Source organism: Dryobates pubescens, chromosome 24 (genome assembly GCF_014839835.1).
Source record: "Dryobates pubescens isolate bDryPub1 chromosome 24, bDryPub1.pri, whole genome shotgun sequence".
Lineage (NCBI taxonomy): Eukaryota > Metazoa > Chordata > Aves > Piciformes > Picidae > Dryobates > Dryobates pubescens.
In genome coordinates this window covers 12,986,709-13,012,741 of record NC_071635.1, presented here as the reverse complement: position 1 = coordinate 13,012,741, position 26,033 = coordinate 12,986,709, and the positions used below count along the sequence as shown (strand labels likewise).

The window sequence follows — 26,033 nt, the reverse complement described above, 5'->3', positions numbered from 1 at the left end:
CAGAGGTAGTTGCAAGTGCACTACAATCCCCTCTTTCTTTCATCCAAATGTCATGGCACAGCAATTAGTAACCCCTCTCTTTTCCCAAAACTTGAGAGGGAGCAATCGAGGGCAGAGATTTTCTTGGCTGTTTGCAGACTGCCTTCCAAATAAAAGAACGTATCATGGAGTCATAGCATTGTTTGGGTTGGAAAAGACCTCTGAGATCATTGAGTCCAACCATCACCCTCACACCACCGGGGCTATTAAACCACTTTCCCCAAGTGCCATGTTCTCTCAGCAAAGTAGTGTTTCTTCCAAGACACTCAGGCTGCAAACACATTCAGAAATGAATTTTTAAGACTTTGAAAATAGGCCACTTGACTATTTGACTGCATCTTCAGCTTTTTTTTGCGTGACACCTAAAGACAATTACTGCAATTTTATACCTACAGTGTGTGTCTGTGGACAACCAGGGCCACAAAACTGAAGGCAGAAGAGTTATGGCCCCAGAATAAACAAATCATAGAATCATCATAGAATTGTCAGGGCTGGAAAAGACCTCAAGGATCAATTAGTTCCAACCTCCCTGCCATGGGCAGAGACACCTCACACTACATCAGGTTGCTCACGGCCACATCCAGCCTGGCCTTAAAAACCTCCAGGGATGAGGCTTCTACCATCTCCCTGGGCAACCTGTGCCAGTGTCTCACCACCCTCATGGGGCAGAACTTCTTCCTAACATCCAACCTGAATCTACCCACTTCTAGTTTTCCTCATTCCCCCCAGTCCTATTCACTACCTGACACCTTACAAAGTCCCTCCCCAGCTTTCCTGTAGCCCCCTTAAAATACTGGAAGGCCACAATAAGGTCTCCTGAGACCCTTCTGCTCCCCAGTCTGAGCAACCCCAACTCTCTGTCTGTCTCTCTATATATCACACATGTACAAAGGTGCTGCTGCTGCTGAACTGAGAGGTTTGTTTCCTTCCTGTGACAGATACTGCAGGGTTTATGTGGAAATACAGGGCTCTGTTTTGCATTTAAGCTGGTTTTAATGAACACGCTCTTCAGTTATGAATCTTGCCCTGATTGAAATTGCTGAAGTACTTAGTGTATGTATCTGTGCTTCCATTTTGTGGGGTGGTTTTATTTTTAATCTCCTCATATATACTTGGTTGATTGGCTTAATAATTCTTGTTAAATTATAAGACTGCATTAGCTTGGTCTCATCACCTGAGGGGAATAGCCTGGCTCTCCCTGTAGGGAGCTAAGATTTTTACAGAGAGCAAATTATTTCTCTGTGCAACCTTGAAGCTGAGCAGCCTTGTGTTGCCTAAGGCTCTGCACTGTGGTTATTTTATGAATTTGCAGCTAAAGCAATTCCTTCTGAATGGATCAAGGGCTGTTACCATTATACAGGTTTCTGAGGGATTTGGCTGCATTTAGCTCTGCAGCTCTGATTCGTTCTGCATCGTGCAGCTGTCCCTCCCTGCTCCCCAGACACAGACTGCTGGTTATTTGGTACTTGTAATCTCTTAGTTTTACAGATATTTGTCTAATTCTCCTCTGCTTTCCATAAAATAATAATAACCTCTGCCTTCAGTAAGTGACTGCACAGAATGACAGGAAGGAATGTGATTGTGTCCTGGTTCGTCCATGCTCCGTGACACTTGGCCTTGTTCTGTATGAGGCAACTTTGAGGGTAAAAACCAATCAAAGGGGGGTTGCTTGCACTAAAATGACTTTTTAAGTTATGCTTAGACCTCAGGTTTGTTTATAAGTCACTTTGGATGTGAATTTTGGGGGTATTAACAACTCTGCTGACCTAGGCTATGTTAGGATGCTTGCTGGTAGGTCTGAGGCTCTGTGAAGGAGGCTGGTGAACAGTGCACTGTTGTCTTGGAGATGTCACAGGAACTGTCACTGGAAAGATGTCACTGGTAACATTTCAAGAACAATTTTAAGCATATTAGTATTGTAATGGTCCAGTAATCCACAATGATGTGTGTGATCAGCCTTACATACTGTGATAGCCCTTCTGTGTCCTCTGTCAGTGTCCCTGCCGAGTCTGCTAGTGCTCAGTTTAGTGGGAAAAATGATGATACATGTAAACTCTCCTGGAAAATGAACAGCTTGGTTTAGGTCCTTCTCCACCTATAAAATCAGTCATTCCTTCTATGGCTTTGTGTGTTTTTCAGGTACAGAACCATTGCTGCAAGGTTTTGTGGTAACTAATTATATGCATCACCATATATGCACTATATGTATTTTCACACAAGCTTCTACATCTGTATTTCATAGAATCACCACAGACTTGGCAGGGTTGGAAGGGACCTCAAGGACCATCCAGTTCCAATCCCCCTGCCATGGACTGGGACACCAGGGATACCATTTCAGCCATGGAGCACAGCATAAGCTGAGCATATCATCTAAAGAAGGGGAAGGAGTGATTAGTAGCCTTCTGCATGCATTGTAGCCTTTTCACCTTTTATTTCCTGCTAGTCTTGAGGGCTTTTTTCCCCCCCAAAATGCAGTGGTTTAACTGTAATTTCTTCTTTCCTCCCCCCACTTCCTTGAGAGTTTTATCTAAATGGTCAATGATGGCAAAATGGTGAATGCTTCTAATATGCTCAGATGGGCAAAGACTTGCCAGCAGCAGAGATAAAACAGACCTGTACCTTAAAACACAGCAGCAAAAGTGTGTGGGTTTGTTTTCTTTAATCCTGAGTGAATAAAGCACAGAGAAAGATCTAGGCTGTCATGATAAATTGATGAGAACTGGGGTGTGGGTTTTGGCCTGATTGCTCGATCTGCTGTAGATGAGACTGGGGGAGTAAACAGTGAGACAGTGGAGACAAAAAGCAATGGAAACAATGAGGTGGATTGTTACAGGCTGAAAATAATCAAGTAAAGCTGTTTCATAAGAAGTGATGAAAGATAATTGATGAACTGCAAACAAGAGGGAGAGAGAGAGATCTAAGAAACAGTTCATCATGGTAGTGTTGTCTGCACTGCTTGTCGCTGTTCTTGTAGAGGAACAATTTTTCTTATGGCAGTCTAGTCTTGTGTTTCATCATTGCTCTTTACAGCAGTTTAAAAGCCAAATTAGTCTTCAGACCACCTTCTGAGTTCCAGAAAGGCCTGGTTGCATCCAGTAGTTTTAAGGAGAGAGCAGCACTGGTAATCATTTGTGGTTCTTGAAACATAGGTTCCATGTGCAGGCTCTTCTGCAACATGATTTGTGTCTCCATGCTGCACCCAGAGGTGTGGAATTCCCCTGGCAGTTGCACAGAGTGTTGTGCTCTGTGGCTTTTTCTGGAGCTGTGTAAAGCTCTGATTGTAGAGTGCAGCAAGAATGTTTTTCCTCATCATTTGTTGCTGAACAACAAGGAAAATGATTGGTATGTATTCACAGAATCACCAAGGTTGGAAGAGCCCTCAAAGATCATCAAGTCCAACCTGTCACCACAGACCTCATGACTGAACCATGGCACCAAGTGCTATATCGAATCCCCTCTTGAATACCTCCAGGGATAGTGACTCCACCACCTCCCTGGGCAGCACATTCCAATGGCAATTCTCTCTATGAAGAATTTCTTCCTAACCTCCAGCCTAAACCTCCCCTGGCACAGCCTGAGACTGTGTCCTCTTGTTCTGGTGCTGGCTGCCTGGGAGAAGAGACCAACCTCTGCCTGTCTACACCCTCCCTTAAGGTAGTTGTAGAGAGCAATAAGGTCACCCCTGAGTCTCCTCTTCTCCAGGCTAAGCAACCCCAGCTCCCTCAGCCTCTCCTCATAGGGCTTGTTCCAAGCCCCTCCCCAGCTTTGTTGTCCTTCTCTGGACACCTTCCAGCAAGTCAACCTCCTTCCTAAACTGAGGGGCCCAGAACTGGACACAGCACTCAAGGTGTGGCCTAACCAGTGCTGAGCACAGGGCAGAATGACCTCCCTGCTCCTGCTGGCCACACTGTTCCTGATGCAGGCCAGGATGCCATTGGCCCTCCTGTCTGCCTGGGCACACTGCAGGCTCTTGTTCAGCCTACCATCAACCAGCACCCTCAGGTCCCTCTCTGCCTGGCCGCTCTCCAGCCACTCTGACCCCAGCCTATAAATCTACCCTGCTCCACTTTCAAACTATTGCTGCAAGCCCTTCTACACAGCCCTTTCCCCAGCCTTCCTTGAGGTCTCCTTTGGATGCTGAAATGTGGTTGTAAGAGCTTTCTCCCTTCCAGGCTGAGCAGCCCCACCTCTTTCAGGCTGTTTTCAGGAGAGGTGGTGCAGCTCAGTGTTGTTGTTGTGGCTACAGTTCTAAATGTTGTGGGGGGAGAGGTTGCTGGTGACAATTGTTGCCTGTTTACTGTGATATTAAAAGACCATGGGAGGAAAATTTGGAATAGCCAAGGGACACAGCATCTGGTGAAATATTGCATCTCCAATTACTGGCAAATTTGATTAGTCTTTTGGTTATGATTAAGAGGATATTGACATTGGTGAATTACTTATTTTGTGGTGGTTTATTTTGGGGGGTTTTTTGTGTGTTTTTTTTTTTTGCATACAGGTTGCTCAAGGAAAGAAATCACTGAACACTGGGAGTGGCTGGAACAGAATTTGCTGCAAACTCTTTCAATCTTTGAAAATGAGAATGACATAAATACCTTTGTGAGAGGAAAAATACAGGTAGTTAAAGACATTATTATGAATGCTGTCAATGAGAAGTGTGACTGTGAAAGGCAAACTGCTGTCAGTTCTAACCTAATTTGACCTGACAGTCATAGAGTCATAGAATTGTTAGGGTTGGAAGGGACCTCAAGGATCATCTAGTTCCAAACCTCCTGCTATGGGCAGGGACACCTCACGCTAGATCAGGTTACTCAGAGCCACATCTAGCCTGGCCTTAAAATCCTCCAGGGATGAGGGTCCAGGATGGATTCTCCACCATGTAAAAAACCTAGGAAGACTGAGATTGGCACAGGTGACCACAGCAGTGTGATTGAATGTGTGTGTGTGTATATATATACGTGTATATATTTAGTAATAGTCTTAAAACCAAAAAAGGAGCAAAAGCATCAGAAAGACAGCCTTGAATAAATTGACTAACTATCCAAGGAAAAGAATGAGCCAAAGAATAAGAGAGAAGCAAAAGACTTGCTTGCCATTGAAGTAGTTGTTGTGGCTGTGGCCCAGGCAGCAGTGGCGGCGAGGATGTCTGATACCCCATGGCAACTAACATGCTGTTTTTCACTCCCTACCAGGGCATCATTGCTGAGTACAACAAAATCAATGGCATCAAGGAGGATGATGATACAGAGAAATTTAAGGAAGCCATAGTGAAGTTCCACAAGCTGTTTGGGATGCCAGAAGAAGAGAAATTAGTGAACTACTACTCCTGCAGTTACTGGAAGGGGAAGGTTCCTCGTCAGGGATGGGTGTATCTCAGCATTAATCACCTTTGCTTTTACTCTTTCCTGATGGGCAGGGAAGGTATGTTCTGCAGTGGGATGGGGGTCTGTGCATCTCAGAGCTGTTAGGAAATCTGTAGTTGGTTGCTGTTCGCCTGCTGGATGGCTGCAGGTGTAAAGACACTGCTGAGGGGAAGAGGAGCAGGGAGCAATCCCCTGGTTGTCACACTGCTTGCGTGTGCGCTTGTTCCCCTGTTTGGTTTGTGTTTCTCAAAGTACTTCTCTGCAAAACAGTACCTGGGCATGGTTGAGAGGCATGGGTCACTTCAGGGACCAAAGGGGAATGGGGATGAGATCACACTGGTTTTGGTTTCTTGTGCTCTTATATGATCCTACAGCACTACTCTGGCAGGTTTTGCAGCTTCAAATGCCACATTTTCTCTTGTACAAACCAGAGCATCACAAAAGGTTCAGAGGAGAGCCAGGATCAAGAACTACATAGTGTGGATGCAAATAGTCTGCTCTAGAGGGAGTTAATTCTGAGAAGTGGGGAGGTGAACAAGTCACATACTTGGTTATGGGCAATGGATCAGTCCCAGATCTTTCTAGTTAACTGTGTAGGCATACCCTAGTGAATGCCTGGATTTATGGGGTTTGGACAAAGCAAAATGTAGATTCAGTGCCTGTGTTAAGGAGAACATCCTAACCTGTAGTGGTGCTGGAAAAAAAGCCAAGGATCTGTCATTACTGTAACATTTGAACCTTTTGAATGTATAAAAATAACACAAGCCTCTCTGATGTGTTTAGAACCCTTTCCTTTGCTTCCATAAGTAAAGAAGACATCAGAGTCTGAGCTCTAGCAGTGATAAATTGTTAGTCCTCCTAGCTCTGTAATGTTTTTGTGTGGTGCTCTGTACAGAAGCAAATGATATTTAAACTCTTTTATCTGCTATTTGTCAGGCAGTCATGGTTTGTTTGTACAATCTGGGTCTGTTTATGCTGTCCTCCCAGCTTTTCAAGATGCAAGAAAATTTCACAGAATGTTAGGGGTTGGAAGGGATCTCAAAAGATCATTGAGTGCAACCCCCTGCCAGAACAGAAGCACCTAGAGAAGGTCATGCAGGAAATCATCCAGGCAGGTTTTGAATGTCTCCAGAGAAGGGGACTCTGGGCAGCCTGTTGCAGTGCTCTCTCACCCTCACAGTGAAAGTTTTCTCTTATGTTTGCATGGAACCTCCTCTGCTCCAGCTTGCACCCATTGGCCCTTGTCCTGTCACTGAATATCAGTGGGAAGAGCCTGGCTCCATCACCCTGACCTTTGCCCTTCATCTATTTATGAACATTAATGGGGTTAACTTATTCAGCTGAATAAATTGTAAAGGAATAGGGGGAAGAAATGCCTCTTTTTTCCCAATGTGCTAATTTTTTACTGACTCTTTTGTTTGTTTCTTTGCTTCTGTTCAGCCAAGTTAGTTATCCGCTGGGTCGATATCACTCAGCTTGAGAAGAACGCGACGCTGCTCTTCCCTGATATGATCAAAGTGAGCACAAGGTCAAGTGAACATTTCTTCTCAGTATTCCTTAACATCAGTGAGACATTTAAGCTCATGGAACAGCTGGCCAATATAGCTATGAGACAGCTTTTGGACAATGAAGGATTTGAACAAGACAGGTCACTACCCAAACTGAAAAAGAAATCCCCCAAAAAGGTCTCTGCACTGAAGCGGTAGGTGGCACTGGCTCCAAGTCCTTTGTTTCTCCTCAGTCCTTTCTCTTGCAGCAATTTTCATAGAAAAAAGGGAAATCAGAGAATTCTCAGGGCTGGAAGGGACCTCAAGGATCATCTAGTTCCAACCCCCCTGCCAAGGCCAGGAACACCTCACACAACATCAGGTTGCTCCCAACCACATCCAGCCTGGCCTTAAAAACCTCCACGGGGCTTCCCCCACCAAACTGGCCAACCTTTTCCAGTGTCTCACCACTCTCACAGTGAAGAACTTCTTCCTAACATCCAATCTGAATCTACCCATTTCTAGTTTTGCTCCATTCCCCCTGGTCCTATTGATCCTGTATCTATAACTTCAGATACTTGTGTCCTCTGTGATGCAGTGACTACTATCACACAGCATAATACCACAGTTACACATATCATGTTGTGCATGTATTTAGTCTGTCCTGATCTAATCCCTGACAATCTCATGTGCAACCCCTAGGCTAAGTACTTGTTCTGCCAGTACTTTTTCTAATGTGGCTGCCCATTTACTCCCCAAAAGAATCATTGCTTCCAACAGCAGCAAAACGTGGAGAATTCTTCAAATGTAATTACTTGGTTTTCTGTTGAAATAGGTAGGAGGAAGCATTTGACAATCATAGAATCGATAAGGTTGGAAAAGACCTCAAAGATCATCAAGTCCAACCTGTCACCCAACACCTCAGGACTACTAAACCATGGCACCAAGTCCCACTTCCAATCCCCTCTTAATTCCAGGGATGGTGACTCCACCACCTCCCTGGGCAGCACATTCCAATGGCTAACAACTCTCTCTGGGAAGAACTTTCTCCTCACCTCCAGCCTGAACCTCCCCTGGTGCAGCTTGAGACTGTGTCCTCTTGTTCTGGTGCTGGTTGCCTGGGAGAAGAGACCAACCCCTGTGTGTTGTAAAAATAAGTACATTTGAGCCAAATTCTCATTTGTTTAGAAGCTCTTTAATGTATCTCCTGACACTGGGTTAGGTATCTGATGTAAGGCCCTTCTATGCTCTCAGGGGAAGGTAATAAAGCAATTGAACTGTTATGAAGAAATAATGCCCAACATTCATACTTGGTCCTATAGCCACAATGGAAAAGCTGCTCTAGATGAAGTCTATCCAGGACTTATTTTAGGTAACAGATACAAATAAATAAATTAGAGATGAGAAATTGTCAGGAAAATATTTCTGCCTCTTTTATAGCTCTCATCCTGTAATTTGATGATATCTTGTTAATCTCTTCCTTAGTGTGTATGTTGATCCTGTTAGTGAACCATACAGAATTATAACCTGGTTTATATTTCCTTAGTGGCATCTGACAAGCATTATGTCCCTGAGGTTTGCCTTTCAGCTTGGTGGTGTGCACTGAACGCATTATTAAGACCTAAGTCCTGAAATGGTTAACAAACTGTAGCCCTAAGGATTCCATCATGTTAACAAATAAGCCACAAAGAATAGTTTTTGGTGTAGTATCACCAAAATGTGTTATTTAGCAACATGTTATTTGATAATAAATGGATTCACTGTGTGTAGGCTTTGAAAGCAGGGCTGCATGGAAGAGCATCACCCAGCCTGCCCCTGCTGAGAAGTCAGGATCAATATATTGAAGTCACTCATGGCAGGATTATTTTTCCATGTAGTTTTAGAATCTTCTAGCAGCAGAGATAGAATCATGGGATTGGCAGGGTTGGAAAGGGACCTCATGGATCATCCAGTTCCAGCCCCCCTGCCATGGACACTAGTTCAGGTTGCTCAGAGCCCCATCCAGTCTGGCCTTAAAAACCTCCAGGGATGAGGCTTCTACCACGTCCCTGGGCAAGCTGTTCCAGCATCTCACCACCCCCATGGGGAAAAACCTCTTCCTAAAGATTGTGCATCCCCTGCATGCAAACTATTTCCACTGTTTCGCTGTAGGCTCAGTGCTTACCATGAGTTGTGTGTGGCAGGTTAACCTGCAATGATTTGTATGAAATAACCTCTTCAGATGTGTTCTGTGTTTCACAACACAAGAAAAGCTTTCTGTGGGTTGTTTTGTGTTATTTTTTCCCCCCAGGGATCTTGATGCCAGAGCAAAGAGTGAGCGATACCGTGCGTTGTTCCGCCTGCCCAAGGATGAGAAATTAGATGGACACACAGACTGTACTCTCTGGACTCCATTCAACAAAATGCATATTTTGGGCCAGATGTTTGTTTCTACAAACTACATTTGCTTTACTAGCAAAGAAGAGAACCTGTGCAGCCTTATTATCCCTCTTCGAGAGGTAAATACTTGTATCTGCAAATGTGTAGGGCAAATAATGAGGCAATCATAGAATCAGTCAGGGTTGGAAGGGACCACGAGGATCATCTAGCTCCAACCCCCCCGCCATGGGCAGGGACACCTCACACTAGAGCAGGCTGGCCAGAGCCTCGTCCAGCCTGGGCTTAAACACCTCCAGGGACGGCGCCCCAACCACCTCCCTGGACAACCCATTCCAGGGCTTCACCACTCTCATGGGGAAGAACTTCCTCCTCACCTCCAGTCTGAATCTCCCCACCTCCAGCTTCATTCCATTCCCCCTAGTCCTATCACTACCTGATATCCAAAGTAGTCCCTCCCCAGCCTTCTTGTAGGCCCCCTTCAGATACTGGAAGGCCACAATGAGGTCACCTTGGAGCCTTCTCTTCAGACTGAACAGCCCCAAATCCTTCAGTCTGTCCTCATAGGAGAGGTTCTCCAGCCCTCTGCTCATCCTCGTGGCCCTTCTCTGGACACCTTCCAGCACCTCCAGATCCCTCTTGTAATAGGGGCTCCAGAACTGGAGTCAGTACTCCAGGTGGGGTCTCCCCAGAGCTGAGTAGAGGGGGAGAATCACCTCCCTTGCCCTGCTGGCCACACTTCTCTTGCTGCAGCCCAGGATCTGATTGGCTTCTGTCCTGCTGGAAATTGCATCCTAGCTTTGGCTTGGTTGGTTTGGTTTGGTTTTTTTTCATTATTGGAGAAAAACCTCTCTTCATGCCTGTGATCTGTTGTGAGCATTTTGTTCTGGTGTGTTCTAAGTCATATTTAATGACTGTGTCCCCTAATTTAAGGGTCCTGCTACTATTCACAGAGAGTTTTCTCTGTCAGTTTGTACAACCCTTGTGAGTCCTTCACCTCCCAGAATTTATGTTTCCACTTACAGCCTCATGGTAATTTTCTTGTGCCTCATAGGGACAATAAAACCTCATAGATTGATGAATGAAGCTCCTGTTGGAGAATCTGTCAGATGAGATTTGCTTTTGTCAGATGTAAAAAAGATTGATCATGCTGAGGATTTGAATTTATCACTTCCTCCAGACTTGGCATCACTCCTGTATAGGGGGAATATTGGTCAGCATTTTGCACACTGCTGTGCTTCCCTCTTTAAATCTGGTTGCTTAAAGCAGGTGTGAAGGGAAAAAGATTGTAAGTTTGATGTAATGAAAAAGAAAATATGCTGGGGAGGCTTTTTCTGGTTAGCTAGATTTATAGTATAATGGGGAGCTGTCTAAATGAAGTCTTGGAAATGGTAGCAAAGCTGATGTAACCAAGGACAGTTTGGCTTGACTGGAAGTATTACTGAGTATTTCAAGGCACTGTTTCCCCTCCTCCCCAGATCTTTAAGGGTTAAAGCAAATGGTACAAAGGACAAAGTCTGCATTTAACAGGACCTCTTTTCCTGGCTGCATATTCAGCAGCTGCTTTTGATAACCACAGCCACAAGGGATGCAAAGCAGCCCTAGAGCTTTTAGGGGAAGAAATAAGGAATAAATACTTCTGTGTGAACTGTTTGAGTCTCAGCACCAGTGAGGGAGAACAGTAACACACTGAGTAGTGGCAGTCCTCAGAACAACTAGCAGTACCCTTAATAATGAAAGGAAAGCTTTCTGTTCAATTAAAGCTTTGGGTCAGACCCTAAAATAATTCCAGTATTCTGTGATATCCTGAGGTATTTTGACAGATGAGACAATAGCAAAGCAGTGATTCAGAAATGAGGATCAGAGAAGATGGTTTTCAGTGGCTGACTGCGCTGCTCTCTGCACCCAGTGGGTGCAGTCTCCAAGATCAGCACTTCAAATATGTGTGTGCCTCTACTTGAACAGAAAATAGGTGGTTATCAGCACTCTTTATAGCTGAGCAGGCTTGTTATGATGTCTGTCCTGTGCCTCTAGAGCATGTCCCTTTTTTTTGTGCTGATGATGCCCAAACAGTTTTTCAGTGAAAGAGAAAAATGGCGCAGGAATGCTTTTAGCTAATTACAATATGCAATTAGTGAAGTGGAGGGCCTTTCAGTTAATGAATAACTAATATGTTTGGAGCTAACAGAAAGATAAAAGGAAGTTGGGAGGATAGAGAAATGATTTGGCACCTGGGCTGTGCATTGTTTTCTTTAAATACATCTCCCAAGAAAATGTTGTGTGACAAATAGCTGGAGATGTTAAGCTGAGATCGAACACTAATGTCTTACCATGGCTCTCTGTTTTTAAAAGGGTTGGAAAAATAGAGTCAAAGTGAAGGTCCTGGTAAACTGGAATATGCCCTCTCTTGTGCTGGAGGCAGTGAGGCAGTTTTCATTACCTAGGAAATTGTTTAAAGTCATAAAGTGGGTTAAAAGTACCTTCAGTGGTCATTTGTATTTTGGTTAGTGTGTGAGCTGCATGAATCACAGAATCACCAAGGTTGGAAGAAACCTCAAAGATCATCAAGTCCAACCTATCACCACAGACCTCATGGCTAAACCATGGCACCAGGTGCCACGTCCAGTCCCCTCTTGAACACCTCCAGGGATGGTGACTCCACCACCTCCCTGGGCAGCACATTCCAATGGCTAACAACTCTCTCTGGGAAGAACTTTCTCCTCACCTCCAGCCTAAACTTCCCCTGGCACAGCTTGAGACTGTGTCCTCTTCTTCTGGTGCTGGTTGCTTGAGGGAAGAGACCAACCCCCTACTGGCTGCAACCTCCCTTCAGGTAGTTGTAGACAGCAATGAGGTCTCCCCTGAGCCTCTTCTTCTCCAGGCTAAGCAACCCCAGCTCCCTCAGCCTCTCCTTGTAGGGCTGTGCTCGAGGCCTCTCCCCAGCCTTGTTCCCCTTCTCTGGACACGTTCAAGTGTCTCCACGTCCTTCTTAAACTGAGGGGCCCAGAACTGGACACAGTACTCAAGGTGTGGCCTAACCAGTGCTGAGTCCAGGGGCACAATGACTTCCCTGCTCCTGCTTGATTTGATTGATTTTGAAGGCTAATAGTTGGCAGTGTTTGGAACACCCAGCTTTTATATAATGCATCCAGAACGTATGGCTTAGCCCTGGATTCCTTTAATACTCATTACCCAAAGCTGAGGGAACTGCTGCCCTGTACTCAGTAGTCTGTGGTGAGAGGGCTGTGTGCATGTTGGAGGTCAGTTAGATTAGTGACCATTCCACTAACAATTGAAGGCCAAACAGAAATCTCCACCTCACAGGGTCAGGCGTTTAGTGAGGGGAGACATGGGGTTAGTTTCCCCTTGTTGCAGGTTTCTGTACCCCATGGGAGTACAGCTGCAATAACAGTTGTTATCACAGTATATAACCATACTATAGTGGAACAGGAGTGTTATCCCAAAACTGACTTACTCTCAGGTGTTTGCAATAAAATGCAAGCAAAAGTCTGTCAGTTCAGCCTGTACTGGTGCTGGGAAACAGGAGAAGGATTTGGGGAGCCTATAAAAAGCCCATAGATTTGCATCCCACAGAAGACATTTTTGTTGCTGGTTCTTTTCAAGTAAAGCCTGGGAAAAACAAACTGAAGTGGTGCAAAGTAGATTTGCTGGAGAATGTGCTGAAGCCAGCTCTCTGAAGGATGACAGAATTCATCTTTCAGATTTGTGAAGTCTTTGTATCCAAATCCTGTTTTCCCACAGAAGAGATGTCCATGGTGATTCAGTCTAAAGGGGATGGGGTTATTGTCTCAAGATGGTTTCTCAGACCAAGCAACTCAAAGAACTAAAGCTGTAGCTGCTGTTTCTCCCTAGGTGACAATAGTGGAAAAGGCAGACAGCTCCAGTGTGCTGCCCAGCCCTCTGTCAATCAGCACAAAAAACAGAATGACTTTCCTCTTTGCCAACCTGAAAGACAGAGACTTTCTTGTACAGAGGATCTCAGACTTTCTGCAGCAAACCACTTCAAGAATATACTTGGAAAAAAATATTTCTGGAAGCTGTATCAGCTCAGATGATGAGGTATGTGGGGAACACGAGTTGTTTACTAGAAGAAGGGGATTTTAACTGCTGTGGGGAGAGAGAAGCCAGGAAAAGCCTTTAGGTTTTTGTGAAGCAAAACCTTTGTACACAGAAATGTGCTCCAGGCCCATCACCTGCCCTTCTCTGGACACACTGCAGCACCTCAATGTCCTTCCTATAACAAGGGGCCCAGAAGTGAACACAATAGTCAGGATGTGGCCTCAGCAGTGCTGAGTACATTCTGGACAGTCAAGGAGCCACCTGAGGAGACAACAGTCCTATGATGTTGTCAGGAGACCAAGGGAGCTAGTTTAGTTGTCCAGGGCTACCTAAAATGAACATTAGCTTTTCTGGGGATAGGATTTGATTACTTGGAGGGAGTGAGCTGTGGAGAAACTGGAAACCATTTCATTGTTCTGGTTTAACTTCTGCTGTTACATGCTCAGCCTGTGCATGTACTTGATTGATTTAATTTGCTCAGTATCTATTAGCCGTCAGCATCTATAAACTCTGAAGTAATAGGAGTGCAGAGGCTGGCTCAGCCCCGTGTCTGTGTTGCTTGTGACTGCTTTCTACAGGTGTTCACAAGATCAAGCAGTTTAATTTCTGCCAGCCCTCATAAGAGCCTCAGCTCGGAGTCGGAGGGAGAGCGCCAGTTCAATCTGAACGACAATGGCATTCCAACCGCAACTCAGGCTTTGATGACCATGTATCGGCGGAGGTCGCCTGAGGAGTTCAACCCCAAGCTGGTAAAACACACCTCCACAGAGTCACAGAAACAGTCAAAGACCTTCAGGATCACCAAGTACAGCTGATAACCCCTAAACCACAACCCCAAGCACCACATCCAAACCGCCTTTAAACACATCCAGGGTTGGTGACTCCACCACCTCCCTGGGCAGCACATTCCAAAGCCTGACCACTGACCTACCCAGTTGCAGCTTGAGGCCATTCCCTCTTGTTCTATCACTAATTACCTGTGAGAAGAGACTAGCACCAGCTTCTCTACAATGTCCTTTCAGGTAGTGTTAGAGAGCAAGGAGGTTTTCCCCCAGCCTCCTCTTTTCCAAACTACCCATCCCCAGCTCCCTTAGTTGCTCCTCATAAGATTTATTCTCCAGGCCCTTCACAGCTTCCTTGCCCTCCTTTGTCTCCAGCACCTCCACATCTCTCTTGTGTTGAAGTGATTGGAGTGCTGTAGCTGGACTGACAAAGTTGTCAAATGTGTATTTTCTTTTCAGTCTGTGTTTCTGACCCCTGAAGAGTTTTGTTCAGCCACAGACAGTTAAGAGGCAGTGTTTTTCAAAGGAATCAAGTGTTGAACACTCTGCTTTACCAGCACAAACAACTGCACTACACAAAAAGCAAAGTTGGATGTAAATCAAAAGGAGGTTGTATGCCTGCTCTTAAGTACAGCTGCTTCAACAATATTCTTTTAACAGCAAGGTCTCTGCTGGGATAGAAGCTAAGAAATGGAAGGAGGCAGCCCATTAAGAAGAGAATTGGACTGTAGCCAAGGCATTCCTTGCTCACTTACAAAGTCAGGATGTGGCAGGCTTTGTATCACTTAGCATTTCAGTGGGGCAGTGTAAGAAAGAGGAGCTGCACTTTTATGCCTGCCTGTCTTTGCTTTTAGGCTAAAGAGTTTCTGAAGGAGCAGGCCTGGAAGATTCACTTTGCTGAATATGGCCAAGGAGTCTGTATGTATCGTACAGAGAAAACCAGAGACCTGGTGCTGAAGGGCATTCCAGAGAGCATGAGAGGGGAGCTTTGGTTACTGTTTTCAGGTAGGTTTTCATCTGAATGTGACTGTGGGCTCCAGGTATAAGTATGAGGGAAGAAGACGTTTCAAAGATGTTAAAGGGTGCAGATAAGTGTCTGAAAATATCTGGAGGAAGTGAAGCTGTGATTGTTAGCAGGTGCCAGACTGGTTGAGAGAACAGTTGTGTTAGACTAGTAAATACACTTTGTCAAACAGGCTCAAATAATTAGGGAGGAACACAAAAGAGCAGAACACACACTTTTTATTACCAGAAGCCAGCAGTCCTGCAGCTTCTAGGTGTTCAACAACCACAACCAGGCCTACTGCCCATTTGCTCTGAATCCAATGAAGCATTTGGCCTTCACAGCGAGTTGTTGCAAGGAATTTCCAAGTGGAAGCGTGTTGCATGGAACACCTATCCATTTTCTTGTCTTTATTTTTTGGCAAGTGATAATGAAGAAGCCACTTTACAATGCTGGAGGCACCTAATATGAAAAATGGTGAGAAAATATTTCTGTGCCATCAAGGAGTCTCTTGATCTCTGTCCCCTTAGGCTTCCCCCTCTCCAAAGCTGAAGAATTTTATTAATGTTATTGTTAGTTATGGAAATCAGTCCATGCCTCAGGCTTTCTTCATAACCTTTCACTTGCTGTGTGCCTTCTCTAGCTCTGCCCCTCCCCAAGGAGGGCACCGCAGCTGCCTACACCATTTAGGATAAGAGCACACCGTGGGCTCTATGTCACAGCATAACAATGCTTTCTGGTTTGTCCTCTATTTGTTCCCTAATAATGGTTTGTCTTGCACATCTTTTCTTTGCTGCTGGACATGAAACATGAATGTTTTCAGAAAACATAGGCAGGAGTACACAGATTTTTGTCCTCTGAGGAACAGCCAGTTTAGACCAATGTTCGTGGTGTATGTGGCATTAGAATTTTCCTTGTGCATTGCAGTGTGCTACTGGCACTTGATTTTCTTTTGCTGAGGTCTGCTGCTGAGATTTTCATTTCCAGAGAAGTTTTCAAGTCAGCAGTGAAATCTCACAGCAGCTCTGTGAACATGTGATGGTATCCCTAGGACAGGCTAAGTGCCCTGCCCAAGGTGACATTCTCAGAAGCAGGGATAGACCTCAGGAGAGCCTGTCTCTTGCTTTTGGCTTTCTGCAACCAAGCACTAATCTCCTCCCTCCCTTGGGCAAGTAGCTTTCTCAGAGGAATGTTTTGTGTTATTTAGGAGAATCAAACCCACAGCCAGCTACAGAGAGAGCTCATGATGCCATGTGACTGCACAGCTGGTTTGTTCTTCATGCCTCTTGTTTCTTTCTGGCAGAAAGAGGCTTTAACTTGTTCCATTTTTTTTTAACCTCATTATAAAATGCCTCTAGAGAAGAAGACAAGAAAGGGTAATACCTCCATCACCTAATCACATCCTTTTTCTTTTTTCACCACCTCTGTAAAAATGCCATTTTGGATTGGCTTTCAAAGTGCCTGTTGGTGACATTCAAGATGAAACGGTAGCAGAAGGTCATTGTGTTGAGGTGCTGTGTCTGCTAACCCTTGCTTTTTGCTTCTGATTTTAATACTGTTCTCCCACCCCCAGGAGCCATTAATGAAATGGCCACTCATCCTGGCTATTATGAGGACCTTGTGGAGAAATCAATGGGGAAGTATAATCTGGCTACAGAAGAGATAGAGAGGGACCTGCACCGCTCCCTTCCAGAGCACCCTGCCTTCCAGAACGAGATGGGTATTGCTGCTCTAAGGAGAGTCTTGACAGCTTATGCTTTTAGAAATCCAAACATAGGATATTGTCAGGTAATTGAGATACCTTGGCACTCCTTCAGTTTCTGGAATTCCAGTTCTTTCCCTATATTCCATTCCTTCAGGCATTTGACAAAAGGACCTGCTTGGAAAGAAGTATTAGCAGCACTTGCTGAGAGATGTGCAGAGGGCTATTTTGCAAGTAGCTTTTTCTTCCCATAAATCTAGAGGCTGGACAGAGGATAACAACAGAGCTATCCTGAAGTGCCTCTACAGAAAAATGACAAATGGAACCTTGAGAAAGGTTATTTTCTTTCAAGCAGGAAAAAAAATACCAAAACTCTTAAATTATTCAGCATTAAGTTTTTACCTCCTTATTCAGTGTATTGATTGCAATAACTCCCCCTTTTTTTCCCCCCTCCAGTGATGCCATTCAGTCATTCACCACAAACTAAAAAACCTAAAAAGTAAAGCATCCTGGAAGGTATTTTACCACCATGCATCACAGCCATGTATTGGTAGTCATTGCTGACCAGTGGATGGTTTTGGAGTTCTTATGCCTGTGATTCAAGTTACTTTAGTTTCTCTCTGTCCCAAATCATTCTTTCTTGCTGTGTAACTCAGACTTAACAGCTGGGCCTGCTTTTGCCTTCCTGCCTGGTTTTGCAAAGAAGAAAACTTCAGTTCAGAAGTACTAAGATGCCTAATGTCTGACTGTTAAGACTTGTAGGTACAGCATGAGTAAGTGGAAGTGTAAGCCATTCTAACAGAGAGCATCATAAATGATTGTAAAAACATATAATGCTCAGTCATAACTGCAGTAACCTGCAAAAGTTAAGAGATGAACAGCAGTAAAGCACTGACTCTGGTTGCTAAAAGTGTCACAGTAATTTGTTAATAGCCTTGGGACATGGTCCATGGCATTCACAATATTGATTCACATTTACAGGGAGAATTCAGGCATTGAATCATTTCATACATAATACACAAGTCAAAAAGTAATCACAGAATCAACAAGGTTGGAAAAGACCTCAAAGATCATCAAGTCCAACCTGTCACCCAACACCTCAGGACTACTAAACCATGGCACCAAGTGCCACGTCCAATCCCCTCTTGAATACCCCCAGGGACGGTGACTCCACCACCTCCCTGGGCAGCACATTCCAAGGGCCAACAACTCTTTCTGTGAAGAACTTTCTCCTCACCTCCAGCCTAAACCTCCCCTGGTGCAGCTTGAGACTGTGTCCTCTTGTTCTGGTGCTGGTTGCCTAGGAGAAGAGACCAACCCCCGTTCTGGCTACAGCCACCCTTGAGGTAGTTATAGACAGCAGTAAGGTCTCCCCTGAACCTTCTCCAGGCTAAACAACCCCAGCTCCCTCAGCCTCTCCTCGTAGGGCTGTGCTCGAGGCCTCTCCCCAGCCTCGTTGCCCTTCTCTGGACACATTCAAGAGTCTCAATGTCCTTCCTAAATTGAGGGGCCCAGAACTGGACACAGGACTCAAGGTGTGGCCTAACCAGTGCTGAGTCCAGGGGCACAATGGCTTCCCTGCTCGCCACACTATTCCTGATGCAGGCCGAAGAGCAAAGACTTAGAGTTGTGATGTTCTGAGTTTCAGTTGAAACCTTAGTTGCTGTTTCAAACAGGTCATAATCAAGCTGGAGTCTTAAAATGTTACAGGATCCTTAGGAGGCAAACTGAAAAGAAAATTATACCACAATGCTTTATTTCTTCAGACTAACAGAGGTCTAGGCTGTAAGCAAACCACCAGAGGTCACTGGGAATGCTGTAATACATGAAATGGAGTGAAACAGGCCACAAAAAACTCATGTACACAGTCAAACACGGAGAGTAAGCAACAGCAAGAGACTTCTGTTTCACTGTGCTCTGATTGTTCATGACTGGCACTATAACAGCTCACACATGCAGTGCCTTGACCTTGTCCTAGAGGCAGAAAGCATGAGCTGTGCAGACTGCTTTTGCAAGGAGTTAGGCAGCAGTGGCCATCATTACTGCTGTAGGAGGCATTTTTATCTGCATCAGAGCCGGGTTCCCCAAGAGCACCTGCTGGCAGAATATCAGTAGCAGTTTAACTAGATGCTTGCAGACCTGAGTAGGCCCTTGATTATGGAAAGGAGTCTTGATTTACTTTTTATTGTTCAGAAACATTAAAAAAAAGCCAACAGAACAAGGCCTAACCTTTTGTGTGTGTGTGTGTGGTTTATTTGAGGCTTTCTTAAGCCTTCCTTTTAGTACTGGGGGAAACAGGAAAAGACTTGAACAGTTTATTGTGTACAGAGGGAGGTGCAGCTCATTTCCTAACCATAGTAACCACTTCTTGTTGCTGGTTAGATATTGAATGAATGGGTCTAACAAGTTACATTTCTCTTTCTTACAGGCTATGAATATTGTCACTTCAGTACTCCTCCTTTATGCCAAAGAGGAGGAAGCTTTCTGGCTGCTGGTGGCTCTGTGTGAGCGTATGCTGCCTGACTATTACAACACAAGAGTTGTTGGTATGCATGGGGGAAATTTTCTGAACTGACAGTACAAAATGCAACCAAATGAATTGTTCTTATTTGCACTGGAACAGGCTTATGTGTAGATGCTTGTGTGACATGGATGCAGCTGAGGGCTAGTGGCAGGACAGCTTGCTCAGGAGCACAGGAAGCAATTCCCTAAACAGATATTGTGATAGTCTTTCACTTAGGATTAGATGTCATTCTCAAGTGGGCTTAAACCAAGTAGATGAGACATGGGAGGCTAAAATCTGAATTTCAGGGGATCCAGTTATCTAATGAAGGTAAGGTAGAAACAGGAGCTGCAGCAATTTGCAGTAGAAGTCTTTGTGCTTTTTGCCTCATTGGAAAGAGCACAGGTACCTGCAAGCTGTTGTCAGATGACAGTTTGTTATGTGGAGGTGAATGACTTTTCAGTGTATCATGGAAACTGCCTTCATTGTAGCTCACAAATGCTTGAGCTACGTGTTCAGCCTTAAAAATGCTTCTCCCTGCCCAGCTGAAGACAAAGATATGTCTTGGAGCAAATCCAAACCCTCACAGACAGTCACAGGTGATGCTGAGAAGTCTTATTCATATTAATAAGTACTAAGCCACCATATGACTTCTGTAGGTGCTAGGCCAAACTGACCCTTTGTTAGCTCTTAAGCGTCCAACTGAAACAAAACAATCCTTGATACAGTTCAATTTGTATGTACAGCACAGGAGTGGAATAGAATCTGTTATTTACCTTTAAGTGAGAAAATGTGCTGTAAGCATGATGTAGGCATGATTCTTAGGCTTTGTGTTGACATAGGGAGAATGGAGGGAGGGAGAGGGGGAGGGAGAATGGAGGGAGGGAGAGGGGGAGGGAGAATGGGGGGAGGGAGAGGGGGAGGGAGAATGGGGGGAGGGAGAGGGGGAGGGAGAATGGGGGGAGGGAGAGGGGGAGGGAGAATGGAGGGAGGGAGAGGGGGAGGGAGAATGGAGGGAGGGAGAGGGGGAGGGAGAATGGAGGGAGGGAGAGGGGGAGGGAGAATGGAGGGAGGGAGAGGGGGAGGGAGAATGGAGGGAGGGAGAGGGGGAGGGAGAATGGAGGGAGGGAGAGGGGGAGGGAGAATGGAGGGAGGGAGAGGGGGAGGGAGAATGGAGGGAGGGAGAGGGGGAGGGAGAATGGAGGGAGGGAGAGGGGGAGGGAGAATGGAGGGAGGGAGAGGGGGAGGGAGAATGGAGGGAGGGAGAGGGGGAGGGAGAATGGAGGGAGGGAGAGGGGGAGGGAGAATGGAGGGAGGGAGAGGGGGAGGGAGAATGGAGGGAGGGAGAATGGAGGGAGGGAGAGGGGGAATAGAGAGAGCATCTATTTTTCTCCCCTAAATGATGATGTGGTCTGTTGCTGCCGGTTTAATGGGCATCCAATGTTCTTTCTTTTCAACAGGAGCATTGGTGGATCAGGGTGTCTTTGAAGAGCTGGCTCGTGACTATGTTCCACAGCTTTATGACTGCATGCAGGACTTGGGTGTAATATCCACCATTTCCCTGTCCTGGTTCCTCACTCTTTTCCTCAGTGTCATGCCCTTTGAAAGCGCAGTGGTGGTTGTGGATTGTTTCTTCTGTGAAGGAATAAAGGTGATATTTCAGTTAGCGCTTGCTGTCCTCGATGCTAATGTAGACAAGCTGCTTAACTGTAAAGATGATGGAGAAGCCATGACAGTCTTGGGAAGGTATTTATTACAGAAAATAAAGTCTCTTCATTTTGTTGTTCTTTTTCTTTTTGCTCACTGCTCTGATCTGTGTTCTGCTCCATTTAAAAGGTGCAAGATATGTTGAGTCTTTTAGAGACAGTCCCCTTTCACCCATACAAGATAAACTTTATGTCACAAAACAATGTTAGGTGGCCAGCAAGATATAAAATCCTTCTTTCAAGGCATTCAAATGAACTTCCCAAACCTGGTTATAGAAGCTCCTTTTGGTTGGTTTAGTTGATTACATGGCTTTTGTTACTGCAAATTTTGCCTGCTGCCTTTTAAATGCTCCTAAGGTAAAGCTTTGATCTCGAGGGAAATTGTTTTGGGAGTGGACTAAAGAGAGCACAAAGGAATCAGGTAGGCTCTGAGTAGATTTCAGGAGGGTGCTAAATAGACTGGATTGAGATATTTAATACAAACTAATAGCACTGAGTGTAACCTCTGATTTCTTTGTGTTTGGTAGTAGTGCTATGTTTTCAAGATGCTGCTGAAGCTTTGGAACTGGTTTTGGTTTTGGGTTTTTCCCCAGTAGGTTTCATTAGTATAGCCTGAGTGAAATATGGGTTTGATGTCTTTGGGATTAAAGAAGACTATGGCTTCATTTTCTCCAAAGTAAGCCCCAGTGCTTGCTGAGGATTTAAGTGTCCTGCAGCTATAGGGTAGAAGACAGGTGATCTAAAGTAGAAAGAACAAACAGAACAAGAGGACACAGTCTCAAGCTGCACCAGGGGAGGTTTAGGCTGGATGTTAGGAAGAAGCTCTTCACAAAAGGAGATTGGCCATTGGAATGTGCTGCCCAGGGAGGTGGTGGAGTCCCCATTACTGGAGGTGTTTAGGAAGAGACTGGCTGGGGTGCTTGGTGCCATGGTTTAGTTGATTAGATGGTGTTGGATGATTGGTTGGACTCGATCTCAAAGGTCTTTTCCAACCTGGTCTATTCCCGTTCCTATTCCCATTCCTATTCTATTCTAATCCCCCTTGTTTGGGCTGTGGTAGGCCAGTGGGGTATGTAGACTGAAAGCACACTGACCTTTGTTCCAGTGGTGTCATTAACAGATTTAAACAGCTAGAAGCAATGAACCTGCCCAGTAAGCCACTTGTTTGTGACTACCTGTATTTGAACTACTTCTTGATAAGGATAAAGGGGTTAACTGAGCTGTCTTTGAGGAAAAGCAGTGTTGGGATTTGTCAGATGACTGTTGTCAAAAATCATGTAGTTCATTAGCAGAGAGTGGCTTGTCCTTTTTACATTTAATAGTCTATATGTAACCCTTATTCTGTTAACCCTCTGAAGGGAGGGGGTACAAATGAATCTTGAGTTTCTAATTTTTTTTTGTATTTATTTCCCCCCCCCCAGATACCTGGACAGTGTGACTAATAAGGACAGCACTCTTCCACCCATTCCTCACCTTCACTCGCTGCTCAGTGACGACGTAGAGCCTTACCCCGAGGTGGACATCTTCAGACTGATCAGGTCGTCCTATGAGGTAGGGTAGGTTTCCTTAACAGGCACTTGCCAACCCACACTAGTTCTGCTCTGCAAAGGAATTTGATACTCTATAGTTTGGCTTTGTTTGGAGCTGAAAGCACAGTATCTGAAGGGGGCCTACAAGAAGGGGGCCAGTATCTGAAGGGGGCCTACAAGAAGGCTGGGGAGGGACTTCTTAGGATATCAGGTATCACAGTAAGGTAGTGATAGGACTAGGGGGAATGGAATGAAGCTGGAGGTGGGGAGATTCAAGCTGGATGTGAGGGGGAAGTTCTTCACCATGAGAGTGGTGAAGCCCTGGAATGGGTTGTCCAGGGAGGTAGTTGAGGCCCCATCCTTGGAGGTGTTTAAGACCAGGCTGGATGAGGCTCTGGCCAGCCTGCTCTAGTGTGAGATGTCCCTGCCCATGGCAGGGGGGTTGGAACTAGATAATCCTTGTGGTCCCTTCCAACCCTGACTGATTCTATAAAGGAAATACAGACTCATCTCAGAAGTCCAAAATGAGGCAAGCAAAGAGGGGTTGGTCTGGTTTTTATTTAAGCAAAGCTTCTAATTGGAGTAGTTTGTACAGAAGCCTGCAGCATCAAGAGAGAGCAGCCCACAACCAAAAAGGGATTTACAAAACAGAAGACTGAACTGGTTAATTCCAAAAAGGTTCATTCTCCTCTAAGCTTTTTTTATGTTTTTCCAAACTGCAATAATGGCAAAATCAATTGGATTTCAGAAGAACCTTTTGTTATCAATGAAGCTTTATTTGGTTTGCCTTTGCTTGTTGTTTTTTTACTATGGGTTTTGGGTTTGGTTTGGGGTTTTTGTTTGGGTTTGGTGGTGGGTTTCTTTGTTTTGTTTTTAAGCAAATGCTGATTGTGGTCATGGGCCAGTAGCTTCCAGTGACTTCTTCCAAGTGAGAGGAGCTGGCATTTAATACCTGTAAAGCACAGAACCCAGCCTGCAAGACCCCTAACATTTCCAAACCAGTTTCACTGTCCTTGAATTGTAAAATGAACACATTTCTTGCTCTTCATTCCATTTCGCCATTAATTCAGAAGCTACAGAGCCTGGTTACAACAGAAGTGACTGAATTAATGCAGAATCACTACAGCTTCAAAAGCCTGTGCATAGCTCAGTAGCTGTCAGTGGAGTGTCTACTCAGATCTTCAGAGCTGTTGTGTGCTTAACTCCCTTGATTTGTGTGGCAATTGGTTTGGGGAAAAAAACAGGCCTTAAGGTAAACCTGTAGTAGTATCTGGATTTTGGCTTTTTAACTCAGCAGGTCTGTGCTGCTGAAGAGTTCAGGACAGTTGTGGCCTTTAACAGTTGACAGGCTTCCAACATTTCCTTGTATGCTTGGAAAGTTACCATGGGTTGCATGCAACCTTCCTTTTCTGTAGGCCACGTGAGTTTTAGTTGTCTGGATGTGATCAGACCAGAGAATAAGCCCTGTCTACTGGAACAGTTGAGGCCTCTGAGCCACAAGAGATCTCTCTTTTCAAGGGTTTTGTGACCTCTGTGTTGCTTGATACTCATAGATGCTTATGTAGATTCCCTTTTTTTCCAAAAGGCTTCTTCATTTGCAAAATGCTCCAGCTACAGGAACCAGCTTTTTATTCCTGAGCTCTAAAGGTGCACTGCTTGAACACAGCTTTAGCATTGATCCGATCACACAATAATGTGCTAGCAAATTACTGCCTGCACTTGAACTGGCCCCCACAAACCCATCCTGTATGAAGGTGTATCTTGCCATCCCCTTTTAGCTTTGCAAGTGGCATGCTTGATGTCTGGCATTATTGTTCCTGCTGGTTGTCTGTGCATTTTGAAGTGTGCTACAAGTTTCCCTTGATGGCAAAAACTCTCTACTTGCAATAGGCAAAAGTTAAGTCTTGGAAATTAGGCATTTCTCCACGCACAGAACATAGGAAATTTACCCCTGGCATGTTTCTGTAGTCCTGAGACTCTATGCATTGTGGAGAAAAACCTTCTGAAGTTAAGATTTGGGCACTTCAGAGAATCTTCTTCCTCAAGGAAGTTGAATTCTTGGTCACAGAATGTTAGGGGTTGGAAGGGACCTCTCGAGATCTAGTCCAACCCACCTGCCAGAACAGGCCTTGTAGCAATGCAGGATGTAATTACCTTGCCATCTTTGGCTCTTCAACCAGCCTGTGTTCATGTAAAGCTGCCTTCAAGCTTCTGAACAAACAGGTAATATATTGAGTGATTAAATGAAGAGAGAAAAAGAATGAGGTCTGCCTCTTCATAAACTCTTGCTGTGTCTTTCCCAGGCCTGGCCTGTCTGTGGTGTGCAGTACCCCCTGAGCTATCATTCACCAGATTCAGTACTTCAAACATGACAACCTAGTCAACCTAGTCAAAAAATGTCCTTGTAATAATGGACCTCAGGTGTATTTTAAGTCTGCTTTTGCTGCTGGAACAAAAGCAAAGTGAACATTAAGTGCTCCTAAGCACTTAGGAGGGAACTGCTTGTGGATTGTGGATGTGTCGACAGTGCTGGCTGAGGTGGCAAATGACAGAAAGGAACACTTGGTCTCAGGCCTTCATGAACATAAGGGCTGCCACACTGTCTCAGCTGTTAGACAACCAGCTAGTCAAGATCTTCCCTCTCTCTGGAGCAATTAAAAGATATTCCAGGACAAGCTGAAATAAAACTGCAGGAGTTATGAAACGGTCTATTCATAGAAAATTGCCAAGCAGGAGATTTCTAACTGCTGAGATGACATGAGGATTTGCAACTTAATAAACTGAAACATACAACCTAATAAAAGCCTTTCAAATGCAATGCAGAGCAGTTACTGGGAAAAATTAGATCTAGGAGTCTATTCCTAAAGTCTTCCTAACTTTACACTGTGTTAAAAATACTCCTCGAGAGCAGTTTTTAAACTACAGAATTAGTGGCATATCTCACCACTAAATTAATTTCTCAACTACATTAAAGGCAAGCTGGGAAAGCCAAATACTAACACCCAGACTGTCCTGTGTTTCTGTTTGCCTTCCAAGAAATTTGGGAGCATCCGGGCGGATTTAATTGAACAAATGAGATTCAAGCAGAGGCTGAAAGTTATCCAAACGCTGGAGGACACCACGAAGCGCAACGTGGTGAGTACTCTGAAAGAGTGTTCTCTGCAAAGATTAAGGTCAGTCAGGCTCTGAAATTGAAATGAGCTTCTGGAGAAGAGGTGGATTTAAATCTGTAGTGGATTTAGATCTGTTCACGTTCTGTTTCCAAAGGTGCGAACTATCGTGACGGAGACTTCTTTTACTATCGACGAGCTGGAGGAACTCTATGCTCTTTTCAAGGTAAAGCTGAGTGGAGATAAGATCATCTGCCTGCAGGAAATGCAGATTCTTCCTCCTGATATGGGACTGTGTGTCTGTTTCTAAAGGCCAGGTTGAGTCTGGGAGTTGCTTACTATCAGGTGTCTTA

At 44.9% G+C, this 26,033-nt stretch overlaps 1 protein-coding gene across 1 annotated transcript in view; it reads left to right on the top strand.

Annotated features, from left to right (window-relative positions):
• The window catches only part of TBC1D9 (TBC1 domain family member 9), a 57,082-nt gene that overhangs the window by 22,375 nt on the left and 8,674 nt on the right, over positions 1-26,033 (top strand). Inside the window, exons 3-15 of the mRNA XM_054172536.1 lie at positions 4,538-4,656; positions 5,232-5,460; positions 6,843-7,104; positions 9,180-9,387; positions 13,139-13,345; positions 13,924-14,094; positions 14,982-15,132; positions 16,704-16,918; positions 19,261-19,378; positions 20,796-21,081; positions 22,463-22,592; positions 25,607-25,705; positions 25,838-25,906. Coding sequence (XP_054028511.1) covers positions 4,538-4,656; positions 5,232-5,460; positions 6,843-7,104; positions 9,180-9,387; positions 13,139-13,345; positions 13,924-14,094; positions 14,982-15,132; positions 16,704-16,918; positions 19,261-19,378; positions 20,796-21,081; positions 22,463-22,592; positions 25,607-25,705; positions 25,838-25,906 — 2,264 coding nt within the window. The remainder of the gene's footprint in view (positions 1-4,537; positions 4,657-5,231; positions 5,461-6,842; positions 7,105-9,179; positions 9,388-13,138; positions 13,346-13,923; positions 14,095-14,981; positions 15,133-16,703; positions 16,919-19,260; positions 19,379-20,795; positions 21,082-22,462; positions 22,593-25,606; positions 25,706-25,837; positions 25,907-26,033) is intronic.